Here is a 24,306-nt window from a genome sequence, read left to right as displayed (position 1 = left end):
AAAATATAGTAGTTTAGGTGGAGTGGTAACGCAGGAAAAAGTAGCCAAGGCTAAACAGCTGGGATTTTAAAAACTTTTGAAAGCTATAAAGGAGGGAATATTTATGATGTGCACTGGAAGGGATTTCCAGATTTCAGGGTCTTCAACTAAGAAAGTTTAGGATGAACAAGGATGATGGAAGAGTGGCAGCAAGTAATGACTCGAAGTGTTGGAACTCCATCCTGAGAGTCTCCCTACAGGAAGAATACTCAAGGAAAGGAATTTATAAAAAAAAATAGGCCACACTGTTCCTGCTGGTTTCAGAGTGCAGCAACTCATATTTCTCAGCCTCAGTGAACACAGGTGGATCTCACACAGGGTAAGGGAGCTTTTCATATCATAGTGCTTGGTAATAAACCAATGTTTCCAATAATAAGACAGCACTTGTAGTGCGGGGACACTGGAATATGTGACTATGCAGGAATGTACAGCTGACATCAGGAAGGCTGTAATGCTTGGCAGATCTACTTCTTGGGGATTGGTAGGCAGACAGCAGAATCTAATTATCCCACTTCTTTGCAATGTACCAAAAGATACATTAGGGCATGTCTGGTTAGCCTTTATCACATGAAATGAACAAATTCAAAAATGACCAAGGGTGGCATTGTGACTAAAGGCCAGTGACAAGTCCAGGTGAAACAATGACAAGTGAGGAATTATTTACTCTGACCTGGTGGAAAAATTCATTACTTGGGGAAAGAATACAAAAGTTGGTAGGAACTACTTTTATTCACACCATTGCTGTGACAGAACTAAATCCAGAAATTTCAGCCAATACTAGTGACAGCCTCCAGGCTAAAATGCTGGAAGCAGTGTTAGCCACCAAAGCAAAAAAGCATTCACGTCTGGAAACTGGGGCCAAGAGCATTGCCTGTGGTTGGGTGTCTAGAAAGAGTGAAAGACACAAACCTAACTACAGAGGTAGAAACCAGCACAGGGAATGAAGATGCCCGGATAATACTGATCTTAAAAAGTAATAAGGTTCGGGGCCTTTACCCCAGACTCATGATTCATTACATTCGGCCTTTATTTTGTGCTGCCGACATTCCAAACATTCTTCTGAAACTTGGCTCTTCCTCTACCCTTCATTGATTTACTTTCAATGAAAGACAGAGAAGCAAGAAACACCTAAACTCTGCATAGGCAGCTGCAAATGTCATGATTAGCACTGATGATACAGATGTCATACGAAGATGCAAAACAGAACAGGCAAGCATAATGGTGGTCCTGCTTCAATATAGGATGACCACATGAGTAAAATATAACTTTTGAAAGATTAAACTACACTTTTTTTCCAGCACTTGAAATGTAAGATACTAGAGGAGAGACAGTGATAAACATGAAACAGCTGGACATGATGGTGGTAAGCACATGAAAATAAAGGCTAGGTGTAAGGGGCTATGGATATAAAGAATACAGATACTAAGCATTTTGTATCAGGTAGAGAAAGTACAGTTGTGTACACTTACCATAAATGTAGATGTTCGAGTGTATTCACTGTTGCAGTCATTACATTTGGGTAATCTGCTGGCAGGTTGCCCTCATTCGGCCTGATTAACAAAGTCTTGGGTCTTACGTTGGTTGCTGTCCCTTCTTCCAGGACGTCAGGTCGTCAAGGGTATAAAACATGCAGCCGATGCCATTTTCATCAGTATTTCTTGCCCCAGACGTCAGGTGCCCCTCAAATGGGGAGCAATATATATATATATATATATATATATATATATATATATATATATATATATATATGCATGTAATTTAGAACACAAAAAATATTCCTCCAAATAAAAGCAAATACAACAAAAAGGCTTTTGAGCATAGTAACAGAAAGAAGAGGTATAAAAAGAGAAAAGTAGGGGGCTGGCGGGTGGGTAACCAGGACTGCAACAGTGAATACACTCGAACATCTACATTTATGGTAAGTGTACACAACTGTACTATGTTCTTCGTGTTTCACTGTTGCAGTCATTACATTTGGGTAGAATCCCAAAGCTATGGTTGGGAGGATGGAATTATACAGCATTAGGAGCAGCTATAAGGCCCTGCAGGACAGCAGTGGCAAAGCCTGCTCTGGATTTAGAGAAGAGAGGTAAAAGGTAATGCTTGGTGAACGTATGAACTGAGCTCCAGGTAGCTTCTAGAATGTCTCTGGTAGGAACCCCTCTGAGAAAGGTTGCAGAAGTAGATGCAGCCCTGGTGGAATGGGATCTGATCCCCTTGGGGACAGGTTTACCATGATGCATGTAGCAGAAATGAATACAATGGCTTATCCACTTTGAAATTGTCTGCTTTGAGATAGCCTTTCCCTCTGCCCCTGCAGCAAATGCCACCAGTAGTTGCTCAGATTTTTTTTAGAGATTTTGTCCTGTTCAAGTAGAATCTTGTCTGTGTACATCCAATGAATGCAGAATCCATTCCCCCTTGTTCTGTGGATTTGGGAAAAAAGTTGGCAGATGAATGGTCTGATTAAGAGCCACACTAGATACCACTTTAGGCATAAAGGATGGATTGGTCCTGAGCGCTACCCTGTCTGGGTAGATAATAATAAAAGGCTCCACTGCCATGACAGCCTGTAGTTCTGAGATCCTTCTAGATGAAGAGACTGCTAAAAGAAAAGCTGTCTTCCAAGAGAGAAATTTTATGTCCGCAGTAGCAGCTGGCTCAAAAGGAGGTAGGGTGAGTTTTTCCAACACAAAATTGAGGTCCCATGTAGGAGTTGGTGCTCTCCTGGGAGGTCTTAAATTTTTGGCCTCTCTGAGATACTGCTTTAGCAGGGGATGAGAAAATAGGGGAGGCTCTGTGTTGTAATGAGCTGAAATGGCAGAGGCGTGGATTTTTATGGAAGAGAAAAATGGGCCCTTGTGAAGCATCTTGGTTAAATATTGCAGAATCTGAGGAATATTGGGCATTTCTGTGCTTATTCCTTGTGCCTGATTCCAGGCACAGAATATTTTCCATTTATCAGCATAAGATTTTCTAGTATTAGGCCTTCTAGCCTCCAAACTGACATCCATCACAGGTTTGCTGAGAGATGTAACTGGTGAAATTAGTTGATTAGCCATGCTGCAAGATTCAGAGTTTGGAGCTGAGTGTAGAATTTGAAAGTTCTGCTGAGACAGTAGATAAGCTGTCTGAGGCAGGTACCATGGAGGAAGGTGTGACATATTGCGAAGGAGCGGGTACCAGTGTTGGTGAGGCCAGTCTGGAGCAATCACAATCATTTTTGTTTTTTCCTGTCTGACTTTTAGTAATACCTTGGAGAGCAAAGGCAGAGGGGGAAAAGCATAGACTGATAGGTTTTTCCAGCTGAAGGATAAAGCATCCACTTTTCAAGCTTTTTTGTGATTGGATTCTTGTGCAGAATTTGTCCAACTGATAGATATTACTATGCCTGGGCTCCCCCATTTGCGTGTCAACATGCTGAAGATTTGCAGATCCAGTTTCCATTCGTGTGGGGCCATAAGATTTCTGCTTAGTTCATCTGCCACATTATTTTGCTTTCCTGGCAGGAACTGACCTTGTAGATGTATTTGGTAAGTCAAGGCTGTGTTCCACAAGGCCATGGCTAGTCTGCAAAGGGGGTAGGAATGGGTACCCCCCTGCTTTTTTATGTACCACATGACTGTGGTGCTGTCCGTCTTTATCAGTAGTTGTCCTGGATGAAGAAAGTCCTTGAAAGCTGTCAGAGCATTCTGTACAGCTAGCATCTCTTTCTGGTTGATATGCAGGTGCATTTGATTTGGGATCCATTCGCCCTGAATGCATCTCCCTGCCAGATGCGCCCCCCCCCCCCCCAAGCATAGTCTGATGCGTCTGTAGTCAGGGTTTGGGTGGCAGGGGGTGGAATGAATGACAGCCCCTTGTTTTGGTGACAGGCCTCTGCCCACCATAGGAACTCTTGCTGCAGGCAAGGAATGATAGGAATCATTGTTTCCAGGCTGTGACAATGTTGACTCCATAAGCTTTTTAGGTACCATTGAAGTTTCCTCATAAGCAGTCTTGCATATGGAATTAGAAGAATGCAGGAAGCCATGAACCCTAAGGCCTGCAGAATCTGTCTTGCAGATAACTGGGTTTTTGTAGCCACTTGTTTGAAGTACGTCATCAATTGGATTTGTTTGGCTGGCGTGAGATAACCCATCTGGGCAGGTGTATTCAAGCTTGCACCCATGAATGTAATTTTTTGAGAGGGTACCAGTTGTGATTTCTTTTCGTTTATGGTGTACCCTAGGCAGGTTAGAAGCCTTTTTACAAATGCCAGATGCTGTAGAAGAGTATCCTTGTTTTCTGCCTGAATTAGACAATCGTCCAGATAAGGATAAACTTGAATGTTTCTTTGTCTGCAAAATGCAATTACTGGTGCCAGGCACTTTGTGAAGACCCTGGGCGCAGTAGATAAGCCAAAGGGCAGTGCAGAGAACTGGTAATGCAAATAGCCTGCTTTGAAGCGGATGTATCTTCTGTAAGATTCCCTGATTGGGATATGCAGGTAAGCCTCTTTTAAGTCTAGAGTTAACAACCAGGCATCCTTGCCTAGCATAGGCAGTAACTGTTGTAGAGTTAGCATCTTGAATTTTGGAATGTCCAGGAAAGTATTTAGAATGGATAAGTCCAGAATTGGACGCCATGATTTGTCTTTTCTGGGTACCAGGAAAAGTCTTGAATAAAAACCTAGTCCCTTTTCCTTTTCTGGTACTGGCTGAATAGCCCCCATATTCATGAGGGACATAACTTGTTTCTGGGCCTCTGGCCATCCGTTTGGAATTGGCAATGTGTGGAAATGAAATCTGTATCCCTGGGATACTATATTTAAAGCCCACTTATCCTGGGTAATTAGATGCCAATTTTGTGCATGAAGTGCTAGTTCCCCCCCCCCGAAAGGGGCTGCCAAAAGATAAGTGCTTGGAAATGGCAGAGGAAAGTCACTGAGACTGTTTACCCTAGGGAGGTGCCTTGCTACTTCCAGATTTGGAGTGGAGGCACCCCATTGTTTTGTTCTGTAAGTTCCTTGTGACTGAAACCTGGAGCCTTTGGAGTGTCTGGGTTTGACCTGAGCGGCTCTCGTGGGTACTGGAAAGGACCAATTCTTAGTAGGCCAGTGCCTACTGAACCTGGGTGGCTGGACTTGTAGGAAATCTTTTACAGTTTGCATAGATTTATCTTTTTCTTCCATCTTTTTCAAAACTTTTTCTGCCTTATTACCAAATAGACTGTCCTGTTGTAAAGGAGCATCCAACAATTTTGCTTTAATATGATCACGCAGATTTTGCTCCTTGAGCCAAGCATGCCTTCTTATCACAGATCCAGTTACAGCGGCCCTGCAAGAGGCCTCCAAGGAATCAAAACCACACTGCAAAGTATGCTTTCCAACTTGTTCATCTGAATGCAATAAATCCTGTAATTCTTTATTTTCCACACAGTCAAAAATCAACATCATTTTCTGTTTAAGTAAGCCCATGACATGCTGCTGATATTTAAGCATATGAAATTGACAGTTTAAAGCCCTGATTGCCAGGGTTGCAGACATGTATACCTTCTTACCCCATCTATCCAGCTCCCTGGAGTCTCTATCAGAAGGGGTAGGATTTTTAGCAGTAGAAGCCTTAACACCCTTGGGACCCTGAAACATTGTTTCAGGGTCAGCAGTAGGGTTTTTAAAAAGAAATTTGTGGGAGTCAGGAACCCTGTAATATCTGTCTGGCTTACTAGGAGCCGGAGGCAGGGAATCAGGAGCCATGTTGGATTTTGAGAAAACATCATCAACAATGTCTAAAACAGGAGGTATAGCCAAAGGCCTATGCTGAGGAAGAGGAAGGAAATCCCTAAGCCTCTTTTTGGATTCTGAAAAATCCTGACTCTCCCAATGAAAATGTTCCCTTATGGTATGCAAAGTTTCTCCAAAAGAAAAATCCTCAGAAGGAGAAGCAGAAGGGATGGATTCTTTTGCATCACAGTCCTCATAAGGTGGAATTGATAAGTCCTGATCAGAAGAGGAATCAGAAGAAATGGAAACCTAATCTGTAGATTCATAATCAGTGCCTTGCCTAGGCCTCTTAGCAGGAGGGAGTTGGGGAACCCTGATCAAGGTAATTAAATCCTCAGCCATTTTGATCATTTGTTTTTTAGGCATAGGGGCCTGTGCACGTGGCCCAAGCGTCAGTTTTTTAGACATAGAAGTTGGCCTTGTTTTTGAAGATGGTGCCGGTTTAATATACAAATCTTTAGGCCTGAAAACACCCTCAGAAGCCGGTGCCTGCACAGCGGCTCCGGACCCATCTAAGGTAGAGACATCCGCGGGTTCAATACTTAGTGTCTCGCGGCATATTGGACTCCAAATGGGTCTCAGTAGAGGCCTGCGAATCAAAAGTAGTGGGTATCAGGGGCTGTGAAAGCACCTAACTGAGTACTGGGGAACCGGCGACTGGCTTAGGAGAAGCTTTATCATCGGTTTTGGACCTCGACGGTCTGTCTCTGTCTTTTTCTTTGCGTTTTTTGTGAATTCCGGTAGTCGGACTGCTAGCCGACGACATTTCTGGATAGTTAAATCTTGAGCCAAAATATTTAGATGCAAAAATATACCGACGCTTAATAGTGCGTTGGTTAAATTTAGCACAAAACCGACAGCAAGGCACATTGTGGTCAGGGCCTAGGCAAGGGATACAGTACAAATGAAAATCCTTATGCAGTATTTGCTTCCCACAAGTAATACACTTATTAACTTTTACTGACATCAGTAAGGAGCAAGAAAAAGTTTCCCCAACGGGGTACTTAGCTTTAGGTTGAAGACTTCAGTTCTGAAACTCGAAAACGAAAATTTCAGGAGTCGGCCGATCGGCACTTGCGAACTGCTTCTGCTTCGGGCACTGCACGGCAAGAAAGACTAATGAAAATGGTGTCAGCTGCATGTTTTATACCCCTGACGACCTGACATCATGGAAGAAGGGACAGCAACCAACGCAGGACCCAAGATTTTGTTAATCAGGCTGACTGAGGGCAACCTGCCAGCAGATTACCCAAATGTAATGACTGCAACAGTGAAACATGAAGAACATCAATGGAAGAAATGCATACCATTGGATATAATTTTTCTCAGGATTCCTCCTGAAGTAAGATCACTACTCATATTCCAAGTTTACTGGTGCCTGTTCTTGGTGTGAAAGGCAGATGCACATACAAGCACCTGCTGCCAGTGTGAGTTCCCCAGTTAACAACTGACCTCAAATGAGACTATCACCATCCTCATAAGAGGATGAACACCAGACAGCAAAATAAGTAATTAATGGTAAAGTACAGTTTTGTACCTACCATAAATGTAGATGTCCGAACTGGATAGCATCTGCAGTCATAACAACTGGGTTGTCCTGTCGTCAGGCAGCCCTTCAGTCGGCCGGATTCCAAAGTCCGGGTCCGGCTTCGGCTGATGTCGCACTTCACCCGACGTCATCTCTGTTGGTCTTCGGGTATAAAGGCATCAGCCGACGCCATTTTCCTCAGTGTTTCTTGCCCCAGATGCCAGTAGCCCTCTTGAAGGCTAAAATTTAGATAGATGCCAATGTTTCCAAAAGATAGAGGTAAACACAAAATAAGCATGTATGCACATATATACAAACAAATACACCATAAAAGACTCCCCCCCACCAGCTAGCTATTAGGAGGGTAAACACCCTTGGAGTACCACAGAGGGGAAGGAGGGAGGGTAATCCTGACTGCAGATGCTATCCAGTTCGGACATCTACATTTATGGTAGGTACAAAACTGTACTATGTCCTTCATGGATGCATCTGCAGTCATAACAACTGGGTAGAATACCATAGCCAACAAGGGGAGGAGGATAAAACTAGATTATGGTGTGTTTAGGATCCCTTGCAGTACAGCAGTGGCAAACCCTGCTCGGGATCTGGAATATAGAGGCAAATTATAATGCTTGGCAAATGTATGCACGGAGGTCCAAGTAGCCGCCTCAATAATGTCTTTGGTTGTCACTCCTCGTAAGAAGGCTGTGGTAGTGGCTGTTGCCCTTGTAGAATGAGGTCTTATGTTCTGTGGATTTGGTTTTCCATGGAAGGAATAACAGAATCGTATGCAATTTCCTATCCATTTGGAGATTGTCTGTTTGGAAATAGCTTTTCCTTCCCTTCCTGTTGCATAGGCTACAAAAAGTTGGTCAGTCTTTCTGCTACTTTTTGTTCTGTCCAAGTAGTAGCGTAGCTGTCTATGTACATCCAAGGTATGCAATATTCTTTCCCCTCTGTTTTGTGGGTTGGGAAAGAAGGTAGGAAGGTGGATTGCCTGGTTTAAAGACACTCTGGATACCACCTTAGGCATAAATGTAGGATTAGTCCTCATGGACAATCTTGGTGGAAGATTAGGAAGGATTGCACTGCCATTAAGGCCTGTAGTTCTGAAACCCTCCTTGCTGAAGTAATTGCCAGTAGGAAAGCAGTTTTCCATGACAGGTGTTGTAGGTCTGCTGTTGCTGCTGGTTCAAAGGGTGATAGTGTCAATTTTTCTAGCACAAAGTTTAAGTCCCAAGCTGGTAATGGTGGTTTCCTTGGAGGTTTTACATTCTTGATTCCTCTGAGGAACTGCCTGAGCAAAGGGTGAGAAAAAACAGGTGGATCAAAGCTGTATTCTGCTGAAATAGCTGATGCATGTATCTTGATGGAGGAGTAGGACAGGCCTGAATGAAGAAGTTCGGCTAGGTACTCCAGAATGTTAGGCATATCTATGTTTGACACATCTTTTCCTCTTTTAGTACTCCAAATGACAAACCTTTTCCATTTTCCAGCATAGTTTCTTCTTGTTGAAGGTCTGCGTGCTTCAAGAATAATGTCTCTAACTCTTTGGGAAAGTTCTGGATTAGCTGCTGCTATGTGATGTTCCATGCAGTCAGTTGCAACGTTTTAGGTTTGGATGTATGATGCTGTAGTTGTTCTGAGTTAACATCAAAGGCATCAGGGGTATTGGCCACATATTGTTCCGAGACATGCTCCTCAGCAGTGGGTACCAGTGTTGTCTTGGCCAGTTTGGAGCTATCAGGATTATCCTTGGACGTTCTTCCTTGATTTTTAGTAATACCATGTGTATCAAGGGAAGAGGTGGGAATGCATATGCTGTTAGGCCTTTCCAGCTGAAGGAGAGCGAATCCACTTTCCATGCTAGTGGGTGGAATGCCCTTGTGCAGAATTTTTTGAGCTGGTGATTGGTAGGTGATGCAAATAGATCTATCTGAGGCTTTCCCCATTTCTTTGAGATGGTCTTGAAGATGTCCGGGTGCAGCTTCCATTCGTGGGCATCCGATGTGGTTCTGCTTAATATGTCTGCTAGAGTATTCTCTTTTCCCGGTACAAATATTGCCTGTAACTGGATGTTGTAGCTGAGTGCCAGGGTCCACAGCTCCAAAGTCATTCTGCATAGGGGTATGAATGAGTGCCTCCCTGTTTGTTGATGTACCACATGACTGTGGTGTTGTCTGTCCTTATCATCAACTGGCCCTCTTTGAGAAATGGTCTGAACTTTTGGATTGCCAGTTTTACTGCCAGCATTTCTTTTAGGTTGATGTGCAGGTGAAGTTGATCCTGTGTCCACAATCCTTGCACGCATTTGTCCAGCATGTGGGCCCCCATCCTAGGTCTGAAGCGTCTGTTGTGATGGTCTGGCTTGCTTGACATCTGCGAAAGGGTAGCCCTGGGTTTGACTGGCATGCCTGAGCCCACCATAGGAACTCCTGTTTTAAGCATGGAATTAGTGGGATTTCTGTTTCTAGGCTGTGTCTGTGTTGAGACCATAAATTCTTTAGGTACCACTGTAGTTTTCTCATATGTAGTCTGGCAAGTGGAACCAAGATTATGCATGATGCCATGAAGCCCAAGGCCTGCAGTACTTTTCTTGCTGTTAACTTGTTCAGTTTTGTTAGTGCCAAGAAGTAAAGAGGGAGTTCTTTTTGTTTTTCCTTTGTTAGGAATGCCATCTGCTTTACTGTGCCCAATTCCGCGCCCAAGAATGTCCTTGTTTGGGATGGTATCAGCCTTGACTTTTGTAGATTGACTGTGTATCCCAGTGCTTGCAGCAAGTAAATGACCCTTTGTAAATCTGTTGTCAGCTTGCTTTTGTTGTCCCCTTGTAGCAGGCAGTCGTCTAGGTATGGGTAAATTTGAATTCCCTGTAGTCTGCAATGGGCGATTACTGATGCCAGGCATTTTGTGAATACTCTGGGCGCAGTAGATAAGCCAAAGGGCAATGCTGAGAATTGATAGTGCTCTGATCCTGCAAGAAATCTGAGGTATCTTCTGCAGATTGGTCGAATGGGGCGTGCAGGTATGCCTCCTTGAGATCTAGAGTTACCAGCCAACACTCCTTGCCCAGCATGGGAAGAAGTTGCTGTAGGGTCAGCATTTTGAATTTTGGGACAATGATGTATGTATTTAAGGCGGACAGGTCGAGAATTGGTCTCCAACTTTTTCCTTTCTTGCAACTAGGAATAGTCTGGAGTAGAACCCTTTCCTTGCTCTGCTGTTGGCACTCTTTCCACAGCTCTCATGTTTGCTAACTGCATTATCTGTTGTAGAGCCTCTGTTTTTTGATTTGGCGGTAGATTTGGCATTCCTCTTTTGACTGGTAAAGTGTGGAAGTGGAACCGTAACGTTGATCCATGGTTTGTAAAATCCACTTCTCTTTTGTTATATAGTGCCAGTTCTTTGAAAATAAGGTTAATTTTCCGCCTAGGGCAGCTGCTATTTGTTCCCTGGTAGGCGGATTTAGGGTTAAGTCACTGTGGTTGAGTTGGTGTAGTGGCAGAGGTTGTGTCTGTGCCTCTGTTGTTACCTTGCCACTGTCGTCCTCTGTAGGCACCTCCCCTGGATTGGTTTCTGCCTCTGGAACGTCTATTCCTGCCCCTTTGAGGTCTTGTGGAGTCAGGAAAGGACCAATTTTTGGCAGGCCAGTTCCTGCTAAACCTTGGGGGTTGAACCTGCAAGAAATCTTTAACCGTTTGAACAGATGTTGCCTTTTCTTCCATTTTCTTCATAACCTGCTGGGCAGGTGTACCAAACAAACTTGTCTTATCCATAGAAGCATCTAGCAACTTAGCTTTAACATGATCCGGTAGAGCTTGTTCCTTTAGCCATGCATGCCTTCTTATCACTGTGCCAGTCATGGCTGATCTAAATGAAGCCTCCAGTGCATCATAGCCACATTTTAAGGAATGGTTACTAACCTGTTGTATGTTATTTACCATTTCTAATACATATTTCTTATCAAGAGATTCATCAGTGGTTAGCTTTTTAGTTAACTGATCAAGCATAAACTCTTGGTATTGTATCATGTGAAACTGACAATTTAAAGCTCTAGCTGAGAGAGTAGCTGAAGTGTAGACCTTTTTGCCCCATCTGTCTAATGACCTTGCTTCCCTTTCTGAAGGAATAGGGTTTTTGCTATGGTCGCGGCTACTGCCTTGGGACCCTGGGATATAGTTTCGGGTCTGCAAGAGGGGCCTTGTAAAGGTGGTGATGAGTGTCTGGCACCCTGTAAAATCTGTCTGGTTTGGCAGGGGCTGGAGGTAAAGAATCTGGTGCGGAGCAGACATCATTGAAAGCATCATCCACCACAGAGAGAACAGGAGGTATAGCTAAGGGCCTGTGCTGTGGAAGGTGCAGAAAGGTCCTAAGTCTTTTCTGGAGTCTGAAAAATCCTGTTGCTGCCATTGGAACTGCTCTCGCATGGCATGTAAGGTTTCCCCAAAGGAGAATTCTTCTGGTGGGGAAGCAGCTGGAATGGATTCTTCAGCATCAGAGTCTTCAAAATTGGAGAAAGGAGCCTCTGGCTGATCAGTTATGTCTGATTCATCGGCAGACTCATCAGAGGACACTGGCTCAGGGGGCTCTGCCCTAGGTCTCTTCTCTGGTGGCTGAGAGGCCCTGTCTGGGTGAGATTGAGATCCTCTAATTAATGAAATTAAATCTTCTGCCAGAGTAAGCATTTGAGAACTAGAGGAGGGCCTGGTTGTAGGGGGTTTAACAGGCACTGTTTTAGTAGTCTTTGCTGCTTTAGCCCTGGCGAAGGCCTTAATGGACATGGCTGCTGGAGGCCTAGCAGCACCACGTGCTGGGGTAGAGACATCCAAGGGAATGGTGTCTGATAAGTCAGTGGCAACCACCGTAGTGGATAAAATTTCTGAGGCCGTTTCAAGAGTGGTAGCAGGGGCCTCAGTTGTAGAGATAGATTCAGCTGTACTTTGATCAGTTTTTCGGTTTCGGCCGAAACCGAGACACTCGCGGTTTGCTTAACCATGGTTTCGGCCGAAACCGCGGACCGCGAGTGTCGGTCTTTATCTTTGCGTTTTTTGGCAGATTGGGTAGTCGGAGGATCCGACGGCATAATGTACGCAAAAACAGAACCGAAAAACTGTTCAGCAAACTCCGACCGACGCCTAAGCATTCGTCGGTTGAACGAAGCACAGGCCGAACAGGCTGCTACGTCGTGGGCTGGGCCTAAACAAGGCAGACAATAAGAGTGGAAATCTTTATGAGGTATTTGTTTCCCACAGGTTAAACAATTATTAACTTTTTCTGACATCGGCTGAGGCAAGAAAGAGTCCCCAACGGGGTACTTAGCTTTAGAAGTCTTCGAAGTAGTATTCGGTAGAAGTAATCTCTGGATCCGACCGACCGGCACTTGCGAACAGCTTCTGCTTCGGGCGCCACGCGGCAAGAAAGACCGAGGAAAATGGCGTCGGCTGATGCCTTTATACCCGAAGACCAACAGAGATGACGTCGGGTGAAGTGCGACATCAGCCGAAGCCGGACCCGGACTTTGGAATCCGGCCGACTGAAGGGCTGCCTGACGACAGGACAACCCAGTTGTTATGACTGCAGATGCATCCATGAAGGACATCTGCAGTAATTTAATACACTTCAAGAAAAAGCACAGGAACACAACATTACAAAAGTAAAGAATGCTGCACCTTGGTAATTCTACCTGGTCTGCTTAGCATTACTCATATAATATTAACATATTACTTTGAATAAAAAAAAAACATCTGTGCCTACCTGTTCTGGAAAGTGTTGAGACCTGCAGGAACACACTGTACTCTCCACTGCCCACTCTGATCTGTGAACAATACAAATTTGATGGGTTTTTCCAAATGAAGCTCTTCCTCAAGTTTGAGAAGGTGTTCTTTCCAGGGACAACCTCCTAGGGAGAAAAGTACTATTTCATTGCTGGGATCAACCTAAAAGTGACAACAAAAACATTAAATGAAACATCATACACCTGTATTCTTAATGGTTAAACTGCAACTTACAGACAGTCACCAGGGCTATTGCTTATTAGGTCACTTACTGTTAACATGTTTCTGAAGAAAATTTGTTTGAAATTATACATGCATCCATCAATACATTAAGCTGGCACATTTTGTATATGGAAAGACAAAAGAAGAAAAATGATGCTGAATGGTTAGTAGTACATTCTCAGAAAATACTTCTTTTTGAAAAGAATGAACTTATGTTACCCGTTCTCAGCAAATACACCTTTTTGAAAAGACTGTGAACTTATGTTACCTTATAAATGGTAATATAACTAGAGTTTATAGAGGACTGAGCTTACAAAGTAATAGGCAACTGGTTTCAAAGCATGTACTGAGGTGTTCAAAAATAACTGATAGCAATTTACGTTTTTCTTATTAGTGCATCTGCATGTGTTGAGAAAACTTATTTTCACCTGAATTTTACTTTACTTTTTGTTATAGCCTCTATCAGACGTTTTCAAGCCACACAAAGAAGATACCATGAACAAAAACTGCTGCAATGTCCCATAAAGGAGACAACATTGAAGAAATTTCAAATGGCAGTCAGAATGAGCGAGTGGAAGGCTATTTATGCTTTGAGGAAAAAGCAACCCCAATCTCCATTTCTGCTTAATTTATGGGTAGTGCTGATGAGGCTGGATTAAAAGTGGTATGGGACACTAAATGGGACTGCAGAGAGAAAAGGATGAGATCCAGAGGGCAGAGTTTGGAAATGCATCTTTTGAAGGGGAATTCTATCTTCAGTAGACTGGGTTGAATGTTAGATAAGAGGTAAGGTGAGAATGAGAGGTAGCAAACATGAGATGCTGTGTAACCAAAATAATCATATGGTCAATATAACATTGCACATTAGGAAATTAAACGGATGGGTATAAGGAAGAGATTGCAGCAAAATCATAAAGTGAAATGTACAACAGCAACAGAATGATGCATTAAAGACATTAGGACCCACAGACGGTAAAGCAAAAGGGGCGACAAGTCATTAAAAAGATGTAGTGCAAAAGAATTAGGCAGACACCAGGAAGAAGTGGAGAAGGAGGGCAAGAAACTCTGGGACTGAGCAGTATTAGACTGGTTGAGTCAAAAGTAACATACTATAGAGAGTAAATTGAAAAAAGCAAGCAAGATGTACAGGGAACATGGATTCACTACAGATAAGCCTAGCTGGCATCACTTATGGAGGGCATGAAAACCAATTTGAAACTGGTAATTCATGTAGGACAATTTAACATGTAGGGGAGGAAGCAGAGGTTCCCAATAAAAGAGATGGCTGGGTGGTAGCATGTCTATTCAGTCAAATGTGGTTTAACTGAGTGCAGTTCTGCTTTTGTAATATTCATGTTTTGTTTGGACATATAAGTAAATGAGAGAAAACTGCTACTGGCTGATGCCTAAAGCTGATTATTTGCCTCAGAAAGGTGAAGGTGCTGACATACACTTTGCATCACAAAGGTTTTATTGAGCTGCAAAGGTTATTTAGTGACGGTTCCAAACATTTTGCTGGGGTAGGCATACACAATACTGTAGCACGCTAATGTGGGTGTTCGAGTTTAATGAAGGGAAAGTGCTCTCCACCCATATTCAGCAACCTTGAACTTCATTATAAAATTTTCTTTCACTTAAAATAGTAATTTCCTATTTCTTTCTTTCTTTTCTCTTTACTTATATACTTCAGGTTTGCTCTGTTATAGTAGCTTTCTGCAGGGGCTTAATATGCTTGGGGGGGGGGGGTCCTGTGTCGAAGTAACTCGTTGTTGCTTTTCAACTAAGCTTACAACAGAGTTTTGCAACAATGCTCCCTAGCTCTTTTTAAATGGTGCTGCTTGTCCGTCTTGGACAAATGAATGCAGAAGCTGAGAGAGACTTCTTCTAAGGTCCAGCCAGTACAGTATGTAAATACACTAAGAAAGAAGGAAAACAATCAGAGGCTGTTGTAAGGGACTGCTTACACCTACATGACAGAAAACAAGGCCCCTTTAAACTTAAGAAAGGGCCACAGGAATATTGAAAAGGTGATATGGAACAGGCTGAACGCTGGTGCAGCATGAAAGAAGGATGGGGGAATGTCATGTAAAGCAATGCCAGTAGCTTGGGCAATAAGGTCAGTTTCAAGACAGTTTAGATTAAAGCCTGTGCTCAAAACCTTCACTGTAGTATTAACAATCTATAATCAAATTTATGTTGTTTTTCAATGTGTGCTATAACTGCACTGAAATGTGATGTTTATTCAAACTTGCATCCTTTAAAATATATATGCAAATGTATGTATACACATACATGCAGGCACACACAAAAACACACACTTATATAAATCAAACTACAAGTGATCAAGCACAATTTGTCAATTACCAGCTGATCAAAACATATGAAAAAAAATGTAAACATTTATTTTGCAAGGGGCAAGCTCCCATGCACCCACCACATAAGGGTTGTGCCACCCACAACCCCTGCTATTATATATACCAACTCCAAGATCTCATTACAGTGGGAAAAGGACAAATTCCCAGATCCCCACTGTAATGCGATTTTGCCAAGAAAATAAAAACGATACACAAGATGATTTTCCAGCTGCTGTACTTTTTTTTTCTGTTCAGCAATTTGAACTTTTGACTACTTTTCTGTAACTCAAATGCATGCACACACAGACACACACACACACACACACACACACACACACACACACACACACACATATATATATATATATATATAGGTTCATAGTTTAGTACTAGGCTAACTGCCATTGTGGGTCATTTTAAGCTTAGCAAATTACCCCATATGAGAATCAATCCCTACACCTTGTATCTGTAAGGTAAACACCTTAACCATTATGCCAACCTTCCAACCCTTACTCCTCTATGCCTCCCCAATACTCACAAACTTAAGAAAGACTGAAATAGATAAACTCAATTCCTGCTACAATAAAATAGCCAGGTTTGCCTCAGACTCTCCTTTTAGATCACATCATTGCTCAACTTGAAATTCCACAACTCCTCCTTTACAACCAACAATTTTTTGCCCATAAAATCATTTGCCAAACTGATGAAACATCTGCCCTCCAAAATGTTATACTTCCACACACAAACATTAGATCACTCCACTCTAGCAACAGATTACTATTACAAGTAACAAAAGCCAACAACACAGCCGGAGAGTCCCTCTTTTCCAACTTCATATCTAAAAAATGGAACACTCTGCCTCAAAATATAGCAACCCTTTCCTCCTTAACAAACTTTAAACAAATGCTAAAAAGTCATCTGGCAGACATATGGCTTTGCTCCTGCACCAGGCCCTGGTTAATTCAACCTCTCCCTCCTAAGCTATCCAACCACTTCCGTCATTCAATTACCAAGCCACTAACCTCAGTATTAGAACAGACAATTGCTAAACTCCTGTCTATTCTGCTATACCATATTTCAACAAGACTAAGAACTTCCAGTGTATAACTGTTTCTCAAACACAAACATAGTAGTCAAAACTCCAACAGGGCTTTATCATACCCCTCTCGGATAAGTCTAAAGTATTGTGTGGATATCTAAAAGCTACGGTGTCAAGTTATCTCTGTCCACAAATTATTTTACCATTAAACTGGGCTTCTATGTACCATTTTACTGTACATTGTTTGTGGCATTGGAAATCACTGCACATAGTTTGTTCATTCTGTTTTTCTAACTGTATTTTGTATCACATTTGTATTGTATTTGTATCTTGTATGTTGGAGCTTTTCTCCCTGGGCCTCCTCTGAAAAAGGACATGTGTCCAGTCGGACTTTCCCAGTTATCAAATGTAAAACAAATAAACTTTGCCCTTAACAGCATTGTCTTTCTTGATATTACCATCTATAAGAACCATGATGGTACCCTTGTTACCACACTGTATAAGAAACATGTTACACATAACTCATACTTGCATAGGAGTAGTATGCACCCACACTTTATGTTCAATAATGTTGTGAAGAATCAAATGATGAGATTGGCTAGACTCAGTACATCTGAGCTAGTTATGAATAGCCAGTTGGATAGTATGGCCACCAACTTTAAGAATAGGGGTTATGCTACCCAAACTGTAGACGATGTATGTGATAAGGTTAGACAATTACGTTGAACTTTAGCTAAAACTACTTTTTCTACCACCTACCATAGGACTGATAAAAACTTGAGTGCTCGTTCCAAACCCCCTAGATGCATGTTAACGTATAATAAGAACACAAATCAAGTTAAATGCATTACTGATAAAACAGTGGCAAATTTTACAAGATATACCAGAGTTACACTTCATAATTTCTAACAAAACATCTTTTGGACATAAGAGATGCCATAACTTGAAGCAGTTACTTCGTTATAAAGAACAACCAAACAGTACAATGCACTGCTAGGAAGGACACATTTAGATGTGGGAAATGTGTGTATTTTAAGTGAATCTACATGAACGAGACTTTTGTACATCCTATTAATGGTCAACAGTTTGAGTTAAGGGCATCAGGGAATTGTGACAGAAAAAATATCGTTTATCTAGCTTTGTGTGAACACTGCGAGTCATACTACATGGGCAAGACTAACCAAAAACTTAAACAGCATATTGGCAGCCATCTCTCTCTGAGATTAAGAGGCAAGCAATTACTAATGCTCTGCACAAACAAAGTAGATAAGGGCCAGGAACATGAATCTAAACTTGGGTCTACTTCATTTGATCGAAGGACCATTTGACCTAAACCCATTTGGTCGAAAGTTCATTTGATCAAAAACCAGTATTCAAGGCAAATAACAGGGATTTGTCCCCCCCCAATGTCGTGCGACCCTGGAGTTGGTATATATAGTTGGGGGGGGGGGGTCGGGGGCGCAAACTCCTCACATTGGGGGGTGGGCAAAGCCCCCACCTCTTTTCGTTTCAAATCTGTACTTTTTGTTTTATTTTCTTCTTTTAAAGGAAACTGGGGGAGGGGCTGCGCCCCCCCTAACTATATATATATATATATATATATATATATATATATATATATATATATATATATATATATATATATATCAACTCCAGGGTCGCAAGACATTGGGGAGTGGGACAAATCCCAGTTGTATGCCTTGAATACTGGTTTTCGATCAAATGTAATTTCGACCAAATGGGTTTAGGTCAAATGGTCTTTCGATCAAATGAAGTAGACCCATATATATATATATATATATATATATATATATATATATATATATATATATATATATGTGTGTGTGTGTGTACATATATATATATATGTATATAGACACACACACACACACACACACACACATATATATATATATATATATATTTATATATATATATATATATATATTTAAGCACACACACACACACACACACACACACACACACACACACACACACACACACGTACGTATGTACTTACGTACATAGAGCCTGTATCATTTCAAGTTTCACCAGACTCCCTGATTGCATTGGGAAGCAAACAATACCATGGGTCTATGGCTTCAAGCTGTCTGTGGACTTTTTTTTTTGTTACCATGAGCCCTGCAAAGGGAGGATAAACTCATTTAGCACCTCTCAGGGTCAATAGCTTATATTTGACGGTTTCATTTTCTACACACACACATACATATGCATATGTTATTCTATGTATTTTGAATAATTCTTCCAATCTTTATTATATGCTATACTTTCACACTCTGGTGGTGTCCTCTCTAAAATGGCTATTAGTTCAGTGGGATTTACTGGTTATCAGATGCCATTTTACTTGATAAAATGACTGTTAGTTCAGTGGGATTACCTGGTTATTAGACGCAATCAATTATTAAACAAAGAAGGGAAAATTGACCATGCCAGCACTGTGGAAGTAAGAAACAATACGAGCAGGAATATGGGACACGGTGGTCCTAGGAATAAGGTTCTTTAAGAAGTATGACATAGGAAAGAAGAAGTCATGTCAGTGTACACGAGTTACAGTAATATACATGACTAAAGAAAACAAGGAAGCAGGGGGAAAAGAGGGAGAGTCAGTCATATCAGTCTTTAGGGTACAGGAAAACTTGGGTAAACCACTTTTGGAAGGACTAAAGGATACTGAAAAAGCTTAAAAACAGTTAAGGGACTGAATGGCTTGCATTTGTACAATTTGGGTTTATTTGTCTGCAATGCTGGAGAATGGGATACACCATATTAGGTGTTGAGTTTTAAATGGTAATGTCTAGGTACAGGAAGAAGCATCATGTGGTACACATTCCTTCTAGACAATACTCTGAAGAAATACCTCACAGAGGCTAAAAGCTTGTCTAGTGTCACTTTTGTATTTTTATTTTATTTAATCTATTCTTTGTTAAATTTGTACACAGGTCCAAGAACACTTTACAAACACTATAAAGCCAACTAACATTTATGTTCTGTGAAGTAATATAAACAACAACATAAAGTACTTAGCAGTGCAAAACACATGAACAACCGTAGGCAACTAGTACTTACGGTACAATAAACATATTACATATCAAACAATGTGTGTGTTACATTAACAGTAACAAGCCGCACAGCCATAAATAAACAATTAAACAGATGTTAAATCAGGATCAGTTACAATTCCAAGTATTGGGAGGGCCAGACTGGAACATGGAGTGAGGAATATGCTTGTGCAAGTTGGAAGCCAGCTTGCTTTAACTAGGGTAGGAAAGGGGACCGTCTACTTCTAGGTCATCTCCTACTGCAGCTCAACACAATTCCAGCAGAGATCCATCATGGTGCAAATGAATCAATTTAAGTAGGTGCCTGTATGCTTTGGGAAAAATGGCAGAATGGCATGATTCTTAACCAAGTGAGAAAATATCTGATAATAGAAGCTCCATTCTGTATAACAACCGGAGTTATGCCACAGGCAGTAGCACTGTTTGGCAGATAAAACTTTTTGAGGCTCTTTTTCATAAAGTTTTTGGTAAACATTTAAGAAGACTCACTCTCTTTCCACAGTACATAGTCTCCCCAGAATTTTGCTGCAGTTTTTTCAGCTGGTGAAAAACATCTTTTGGCTTTTTTTTTATTCTGGGTAAAATAATTAAAAACTGTAGAATGTAAGTTTTACAAAAGCAATCAAAGTCAATAGTGTAGCCACTCTGGATTAACTCCCTCTCACACCAACGAACAAATTTTCTTCAGCAAAATGTATCAGAGGGAGAACACAGCAGAAATAATATAAAAAAAACTTTAACACGGTTAGCGCTTTCACATCACAGATGCTTCTTCAGACCACGAATGAAACAACATAAGCTAAAACCACTTTTTATGCTTTCAAAACTCTGCCAAGATGCTGTTAAGTAATTGACTACATCTATTCAGCACTCAAGTTAAAGAGACAGCATATTAATAGGTATCTAGCCAAAAACATACTACAGCTTGCTAACCCCAACAATGCAATACACAAACTGACATTCCATCAGTGAAATAAAAATCAATAAAATAGGTATATACACAAAACAAGTACAGAGTTTTTAATAAAACGAACAATATATGCAGATTTTATAAAAGTCTTATTTTTAGATGGGCTTAATAGATGTTTTATCACTGAGCCCTGGTTCTTTTTCTGCCTGTAACTCAATGATCCATTTTGACTCTCTCAGTTCCAGTTTATTTTTCATATCACCCAGCCTTGAATCTTGAAAGATACATTCAATAACTCTGAATTGGAAATGATGCATTCCCCCTGCACACATAACATGTTTGGCTAGAGCACTTCTATCTGGTTCATTATTTCTTATGGCAGCCAGGTGCTCTCTGACCCTCTCTCTCAGTGAACAAGTGGTCATGCCAACATAAAAGGAAGGGCAAGCTAAACACAAAGCCAGACATACTAAATTCCTTGTTTTGCAGTTTGCCTTCACTTTGAATTCATACTTTCTATTTGTTATGGGATGTACGAAGCTCCTGTTGTCACTCAAAACATCACAGATACTGCATTGCCCACATTTGTTAGGACCATAAACCATCTCCTTGGACTGTTTTGGTTGGTAAAGTAACCTTTTGAGATTCTTTTTATTTTTATAACAATACCTTGACCTCTGGCCTACAATCCTAGCTATCTCAGGGACTGATTGCAGGATAGACCAGTTTCTATTAATCACATTTTGTACCTTTCTAACATTCCCAGCATATTCTAAGTGAATGGGTAGATTTTTAGCAGTATAATTTTCTTCCAACTGTGGAGGAGAAATATCATAGGTATTGCTGATGCATTTATTGTTATTCGTCCTGTGGACAAAGGTGGGGCAATTGCTGTCTTTAATACTAAAGATTATGAAGCCACAAAAAGGGGAATCCCCCTTCCACATCTCAGTCCTCTAGGCCAGTTATGCTCACATCTGTCCCATCTCCTGCCATTCCTATTGTTGACTATAAAAGGCTGGCAGTGGTTATTTTGAGGGTGCACAGCAGGACATGTGGTGTCCCATCCATGCCAGTTCAGTACCCAGGATTCCTTTATAGCCTTTTCATCCAATCTACCCCCTTTATACTCTTGGTGTTATCACTAATGCTACAGTTTTTATGAACTGGTGCAATGGGCACCAACGCACTGGAGTACGTGCCCTAGCTGTGAAATACAGTGCCCCAGTGACCACCACACTAAAAAATACACAGACTTTTTTCCTGATCATATTAACAGGACATGGGTAGTCAACTCAATTACAATGCAATCCAAGTACCAGCGATCAGTCGCTCTTAGTAACCGATTGCAGCACTTTTCTGACAATCTATAGTCAAGGAGTCATATGATTAGACAGAGTATAAGGAACTCTAGATATGCAGATCTTCAAGGATTGATTTCCCCTGGAAGATGTATTTTTTATTTTAAACTTTGGAAGGAAACATATCTGTTGTCAGTGGCAGAGTACAGTTGTGTAAAATCTCACCATAACAGAACCTTCTCTTCACTGGTGCAGCATTAACATTAGGGATCTCCCATCAAGGGCAGCCCTATGTTTGACCAGTATACCAAAGCCTAATGATCTTGTATGCACCGTACATCACACATATGCTCCCCGCACAGAATGTAAAGCATAAAACTGATATACGTTTGTAGTTACCCAGAACTGAATTGCCCCAGAAGAGAACCATCTCCACAGGACGAAGAAGCCCTTGCACATTCAGAAGAGAAAAAAGCAGATGAAAAAGGGGAAACACTCAGGCAGAAGGGAAGCCAAAACTAAAAACAGAACAAATAAGAGGGGGATGGAGGGAGGGAGCAAATACTGCAACAGTGAAGAGAAGGACATCTACTGTTACGGTAAGATTTTACACAATTACACTATGTCTTTCTATATCACTGTTGCAGTATTCTTAATATCAGGAGAGTAAAAAAGCATAGGAAACAGAATGGGAGGTGGAGGACTGAGAACAGCCCTCAGCAAACCCAATGGTTCTAGCAAAACCTGCTCTGGTCCTAGAAACCATATCAAAATTATAATGCTTAGTAAAGGTATGCACTGAAGACCAAGCAGCAGCTTCAAGGATGGAACTGGTGTCCAATCCCTTCAAGAAAACACCAGAAGAGGCAACAGCCCTAGTGGAATGATCTCTAACATAAGCAGACAAAGACTTGCTATGAAAAAATAACAAAAAGAAATGGCCTCAGATATCTAGAAGTAGAGCATTTGCTTAGAATAAACAAACCCAATATCCAAGGATGAACGAAAACAAAATGCTGGTCATACTTAGAAATGGACTAGGTTTTATACAAATAGTACCTGAGCTGTCTGTGCAAATCCAAGGTATGCAAGATCCTCTCACTAGCAGACTGAGAAGAAGAGGAAAAAGGAAGGGAGTTGTACTGACTGATTCAAAGACAACTCATTTATTACGTTGGGCATAAAAGGATTACTACAAAGGGAGACCCTGTCCCTGTGAAAAAAACAAAAAAAGACAAATGGCCATAATGGCCTGAAGGTCAGAAACCCTCTGAGCAGAAGTAAGGGCCAGCAACAAAACAGTCTTCCAGGTATAATGCTGCAAAGAAGCAGAATCTGCAGGCTCAAAAGGAGTCTGATTCAATTTTTCCAAAACAAAATTAAGGTCCCAAGAAGGAGGAAACAGGTTTCCTCAGAGGCCTAATATGCAGGATGCATTTAAGAAATTGTTTGGCATCAAAATGAGAAGCCAAAGGAGGTTCAAGGGCAGACAAGAAGAAATGGCTGGCAAATGGGCCTTTATAAAAGACCAGGTCAGGACAGACAGGAACAATTCACTCAAGTAAGAGAGACCAAAGGGACCCTCACTGAAAAAGGGTCCTGGTTATGAGCATGGTACCAGACAGAAAATCTCCTCCATTTGACATACAAGATTTTCTGGTTGAGGGTTTCCTTGCCTCCTGTAAAACCCAGAGCATGTTCTCAGAAAAGAGGTGCCTGAAAGGGATTAAAACCCTATCACCCACAGTGTCACTTGAAGAGTAGAAAAGTGAGGATGGATGAGAAATCCCTTGGCCTGTGTGAGGAGATCCAACCAGTGAGGTAACTTGTAGTGATTGCTCCATGCCAGATGCATTAAGAGAGGGAACCAGTGCTGCCTTGGCAAAAAGGGAGTCACTAGCAAGATTTTTTGGGAGTCTAGCTGAATCTTCTGCAGGACTCGGGAGTAGAGGAAGAGGAAAGAAGGTATATAAACACCCCTGTCCAAGGAAAATAAATGGCCTCTCTCTTCCATGCACATTGCATAGTACTCTGGAACAGGACAGAGGGAGCTGCTTGTTCAGAGAGGAGGCAAAAAGGTCTACCTGAGGAATACCCCACCAATGAAAAATGTCCAGAAACACAACTCTGTAAAGTGTCCATTCGTGAACCTGTGTTTTGGACCTGCTCAGTGGCCTCTGTCTTCCATGCACATTGCATAGTACTCTGGGACAGGACAGAGGGAGCTGCTTGTTCAGAGAGGAGGCAAAAAGATCTACCTGAGGAATACCCCACCAATGAAAAACGTCCAGAAAC

At 41.6% G+C, this 24,306-nt stretch overlaps 1 protein-coding gene across 1 annotated transcript in view; it reads right to left on the bottom strand.

The window, feature by feature from the left end:
- MYG1 (MYG1 exonuclease) overlaps positions 1-24,306 on the bottom strand; it is a 1,051,322-nt gene that overhangs the window by 54,643 nt on the left and 972,373 nt on the right. Inside the window, exon 6 of the mRNA XM_044083894.1 lies at positions 13,086-13,267. Within this exon, the coding sequence (XP_043939829.1) occupies positions 13,086-13,267 (182 nt within the window). The remainder of the gene's footprint in view (positions 1-13,085; positions 13,268-24,306) is intronic.

This window comes from Protopterus annectens, chromosome 9.part0 (assembly GCF_019279795.1).
Source record: "Protopterus annectens isolate FY-2018-M chromosome 9.part0, PAN1.0, whole genome shotgun sequence".
In the NCBI taxonomy this organism is placed as follows: Eukaryota; Metazoa; Chordata; order Ceratodontiformes; family Protopteridae; genus Protopterus; species Protopterus annectens.
The sequence above is the reverse complement of the archived record's forward strand: the minus strand, read 5'-3'. Positions and strand labels throughout refer to the sequence as shown.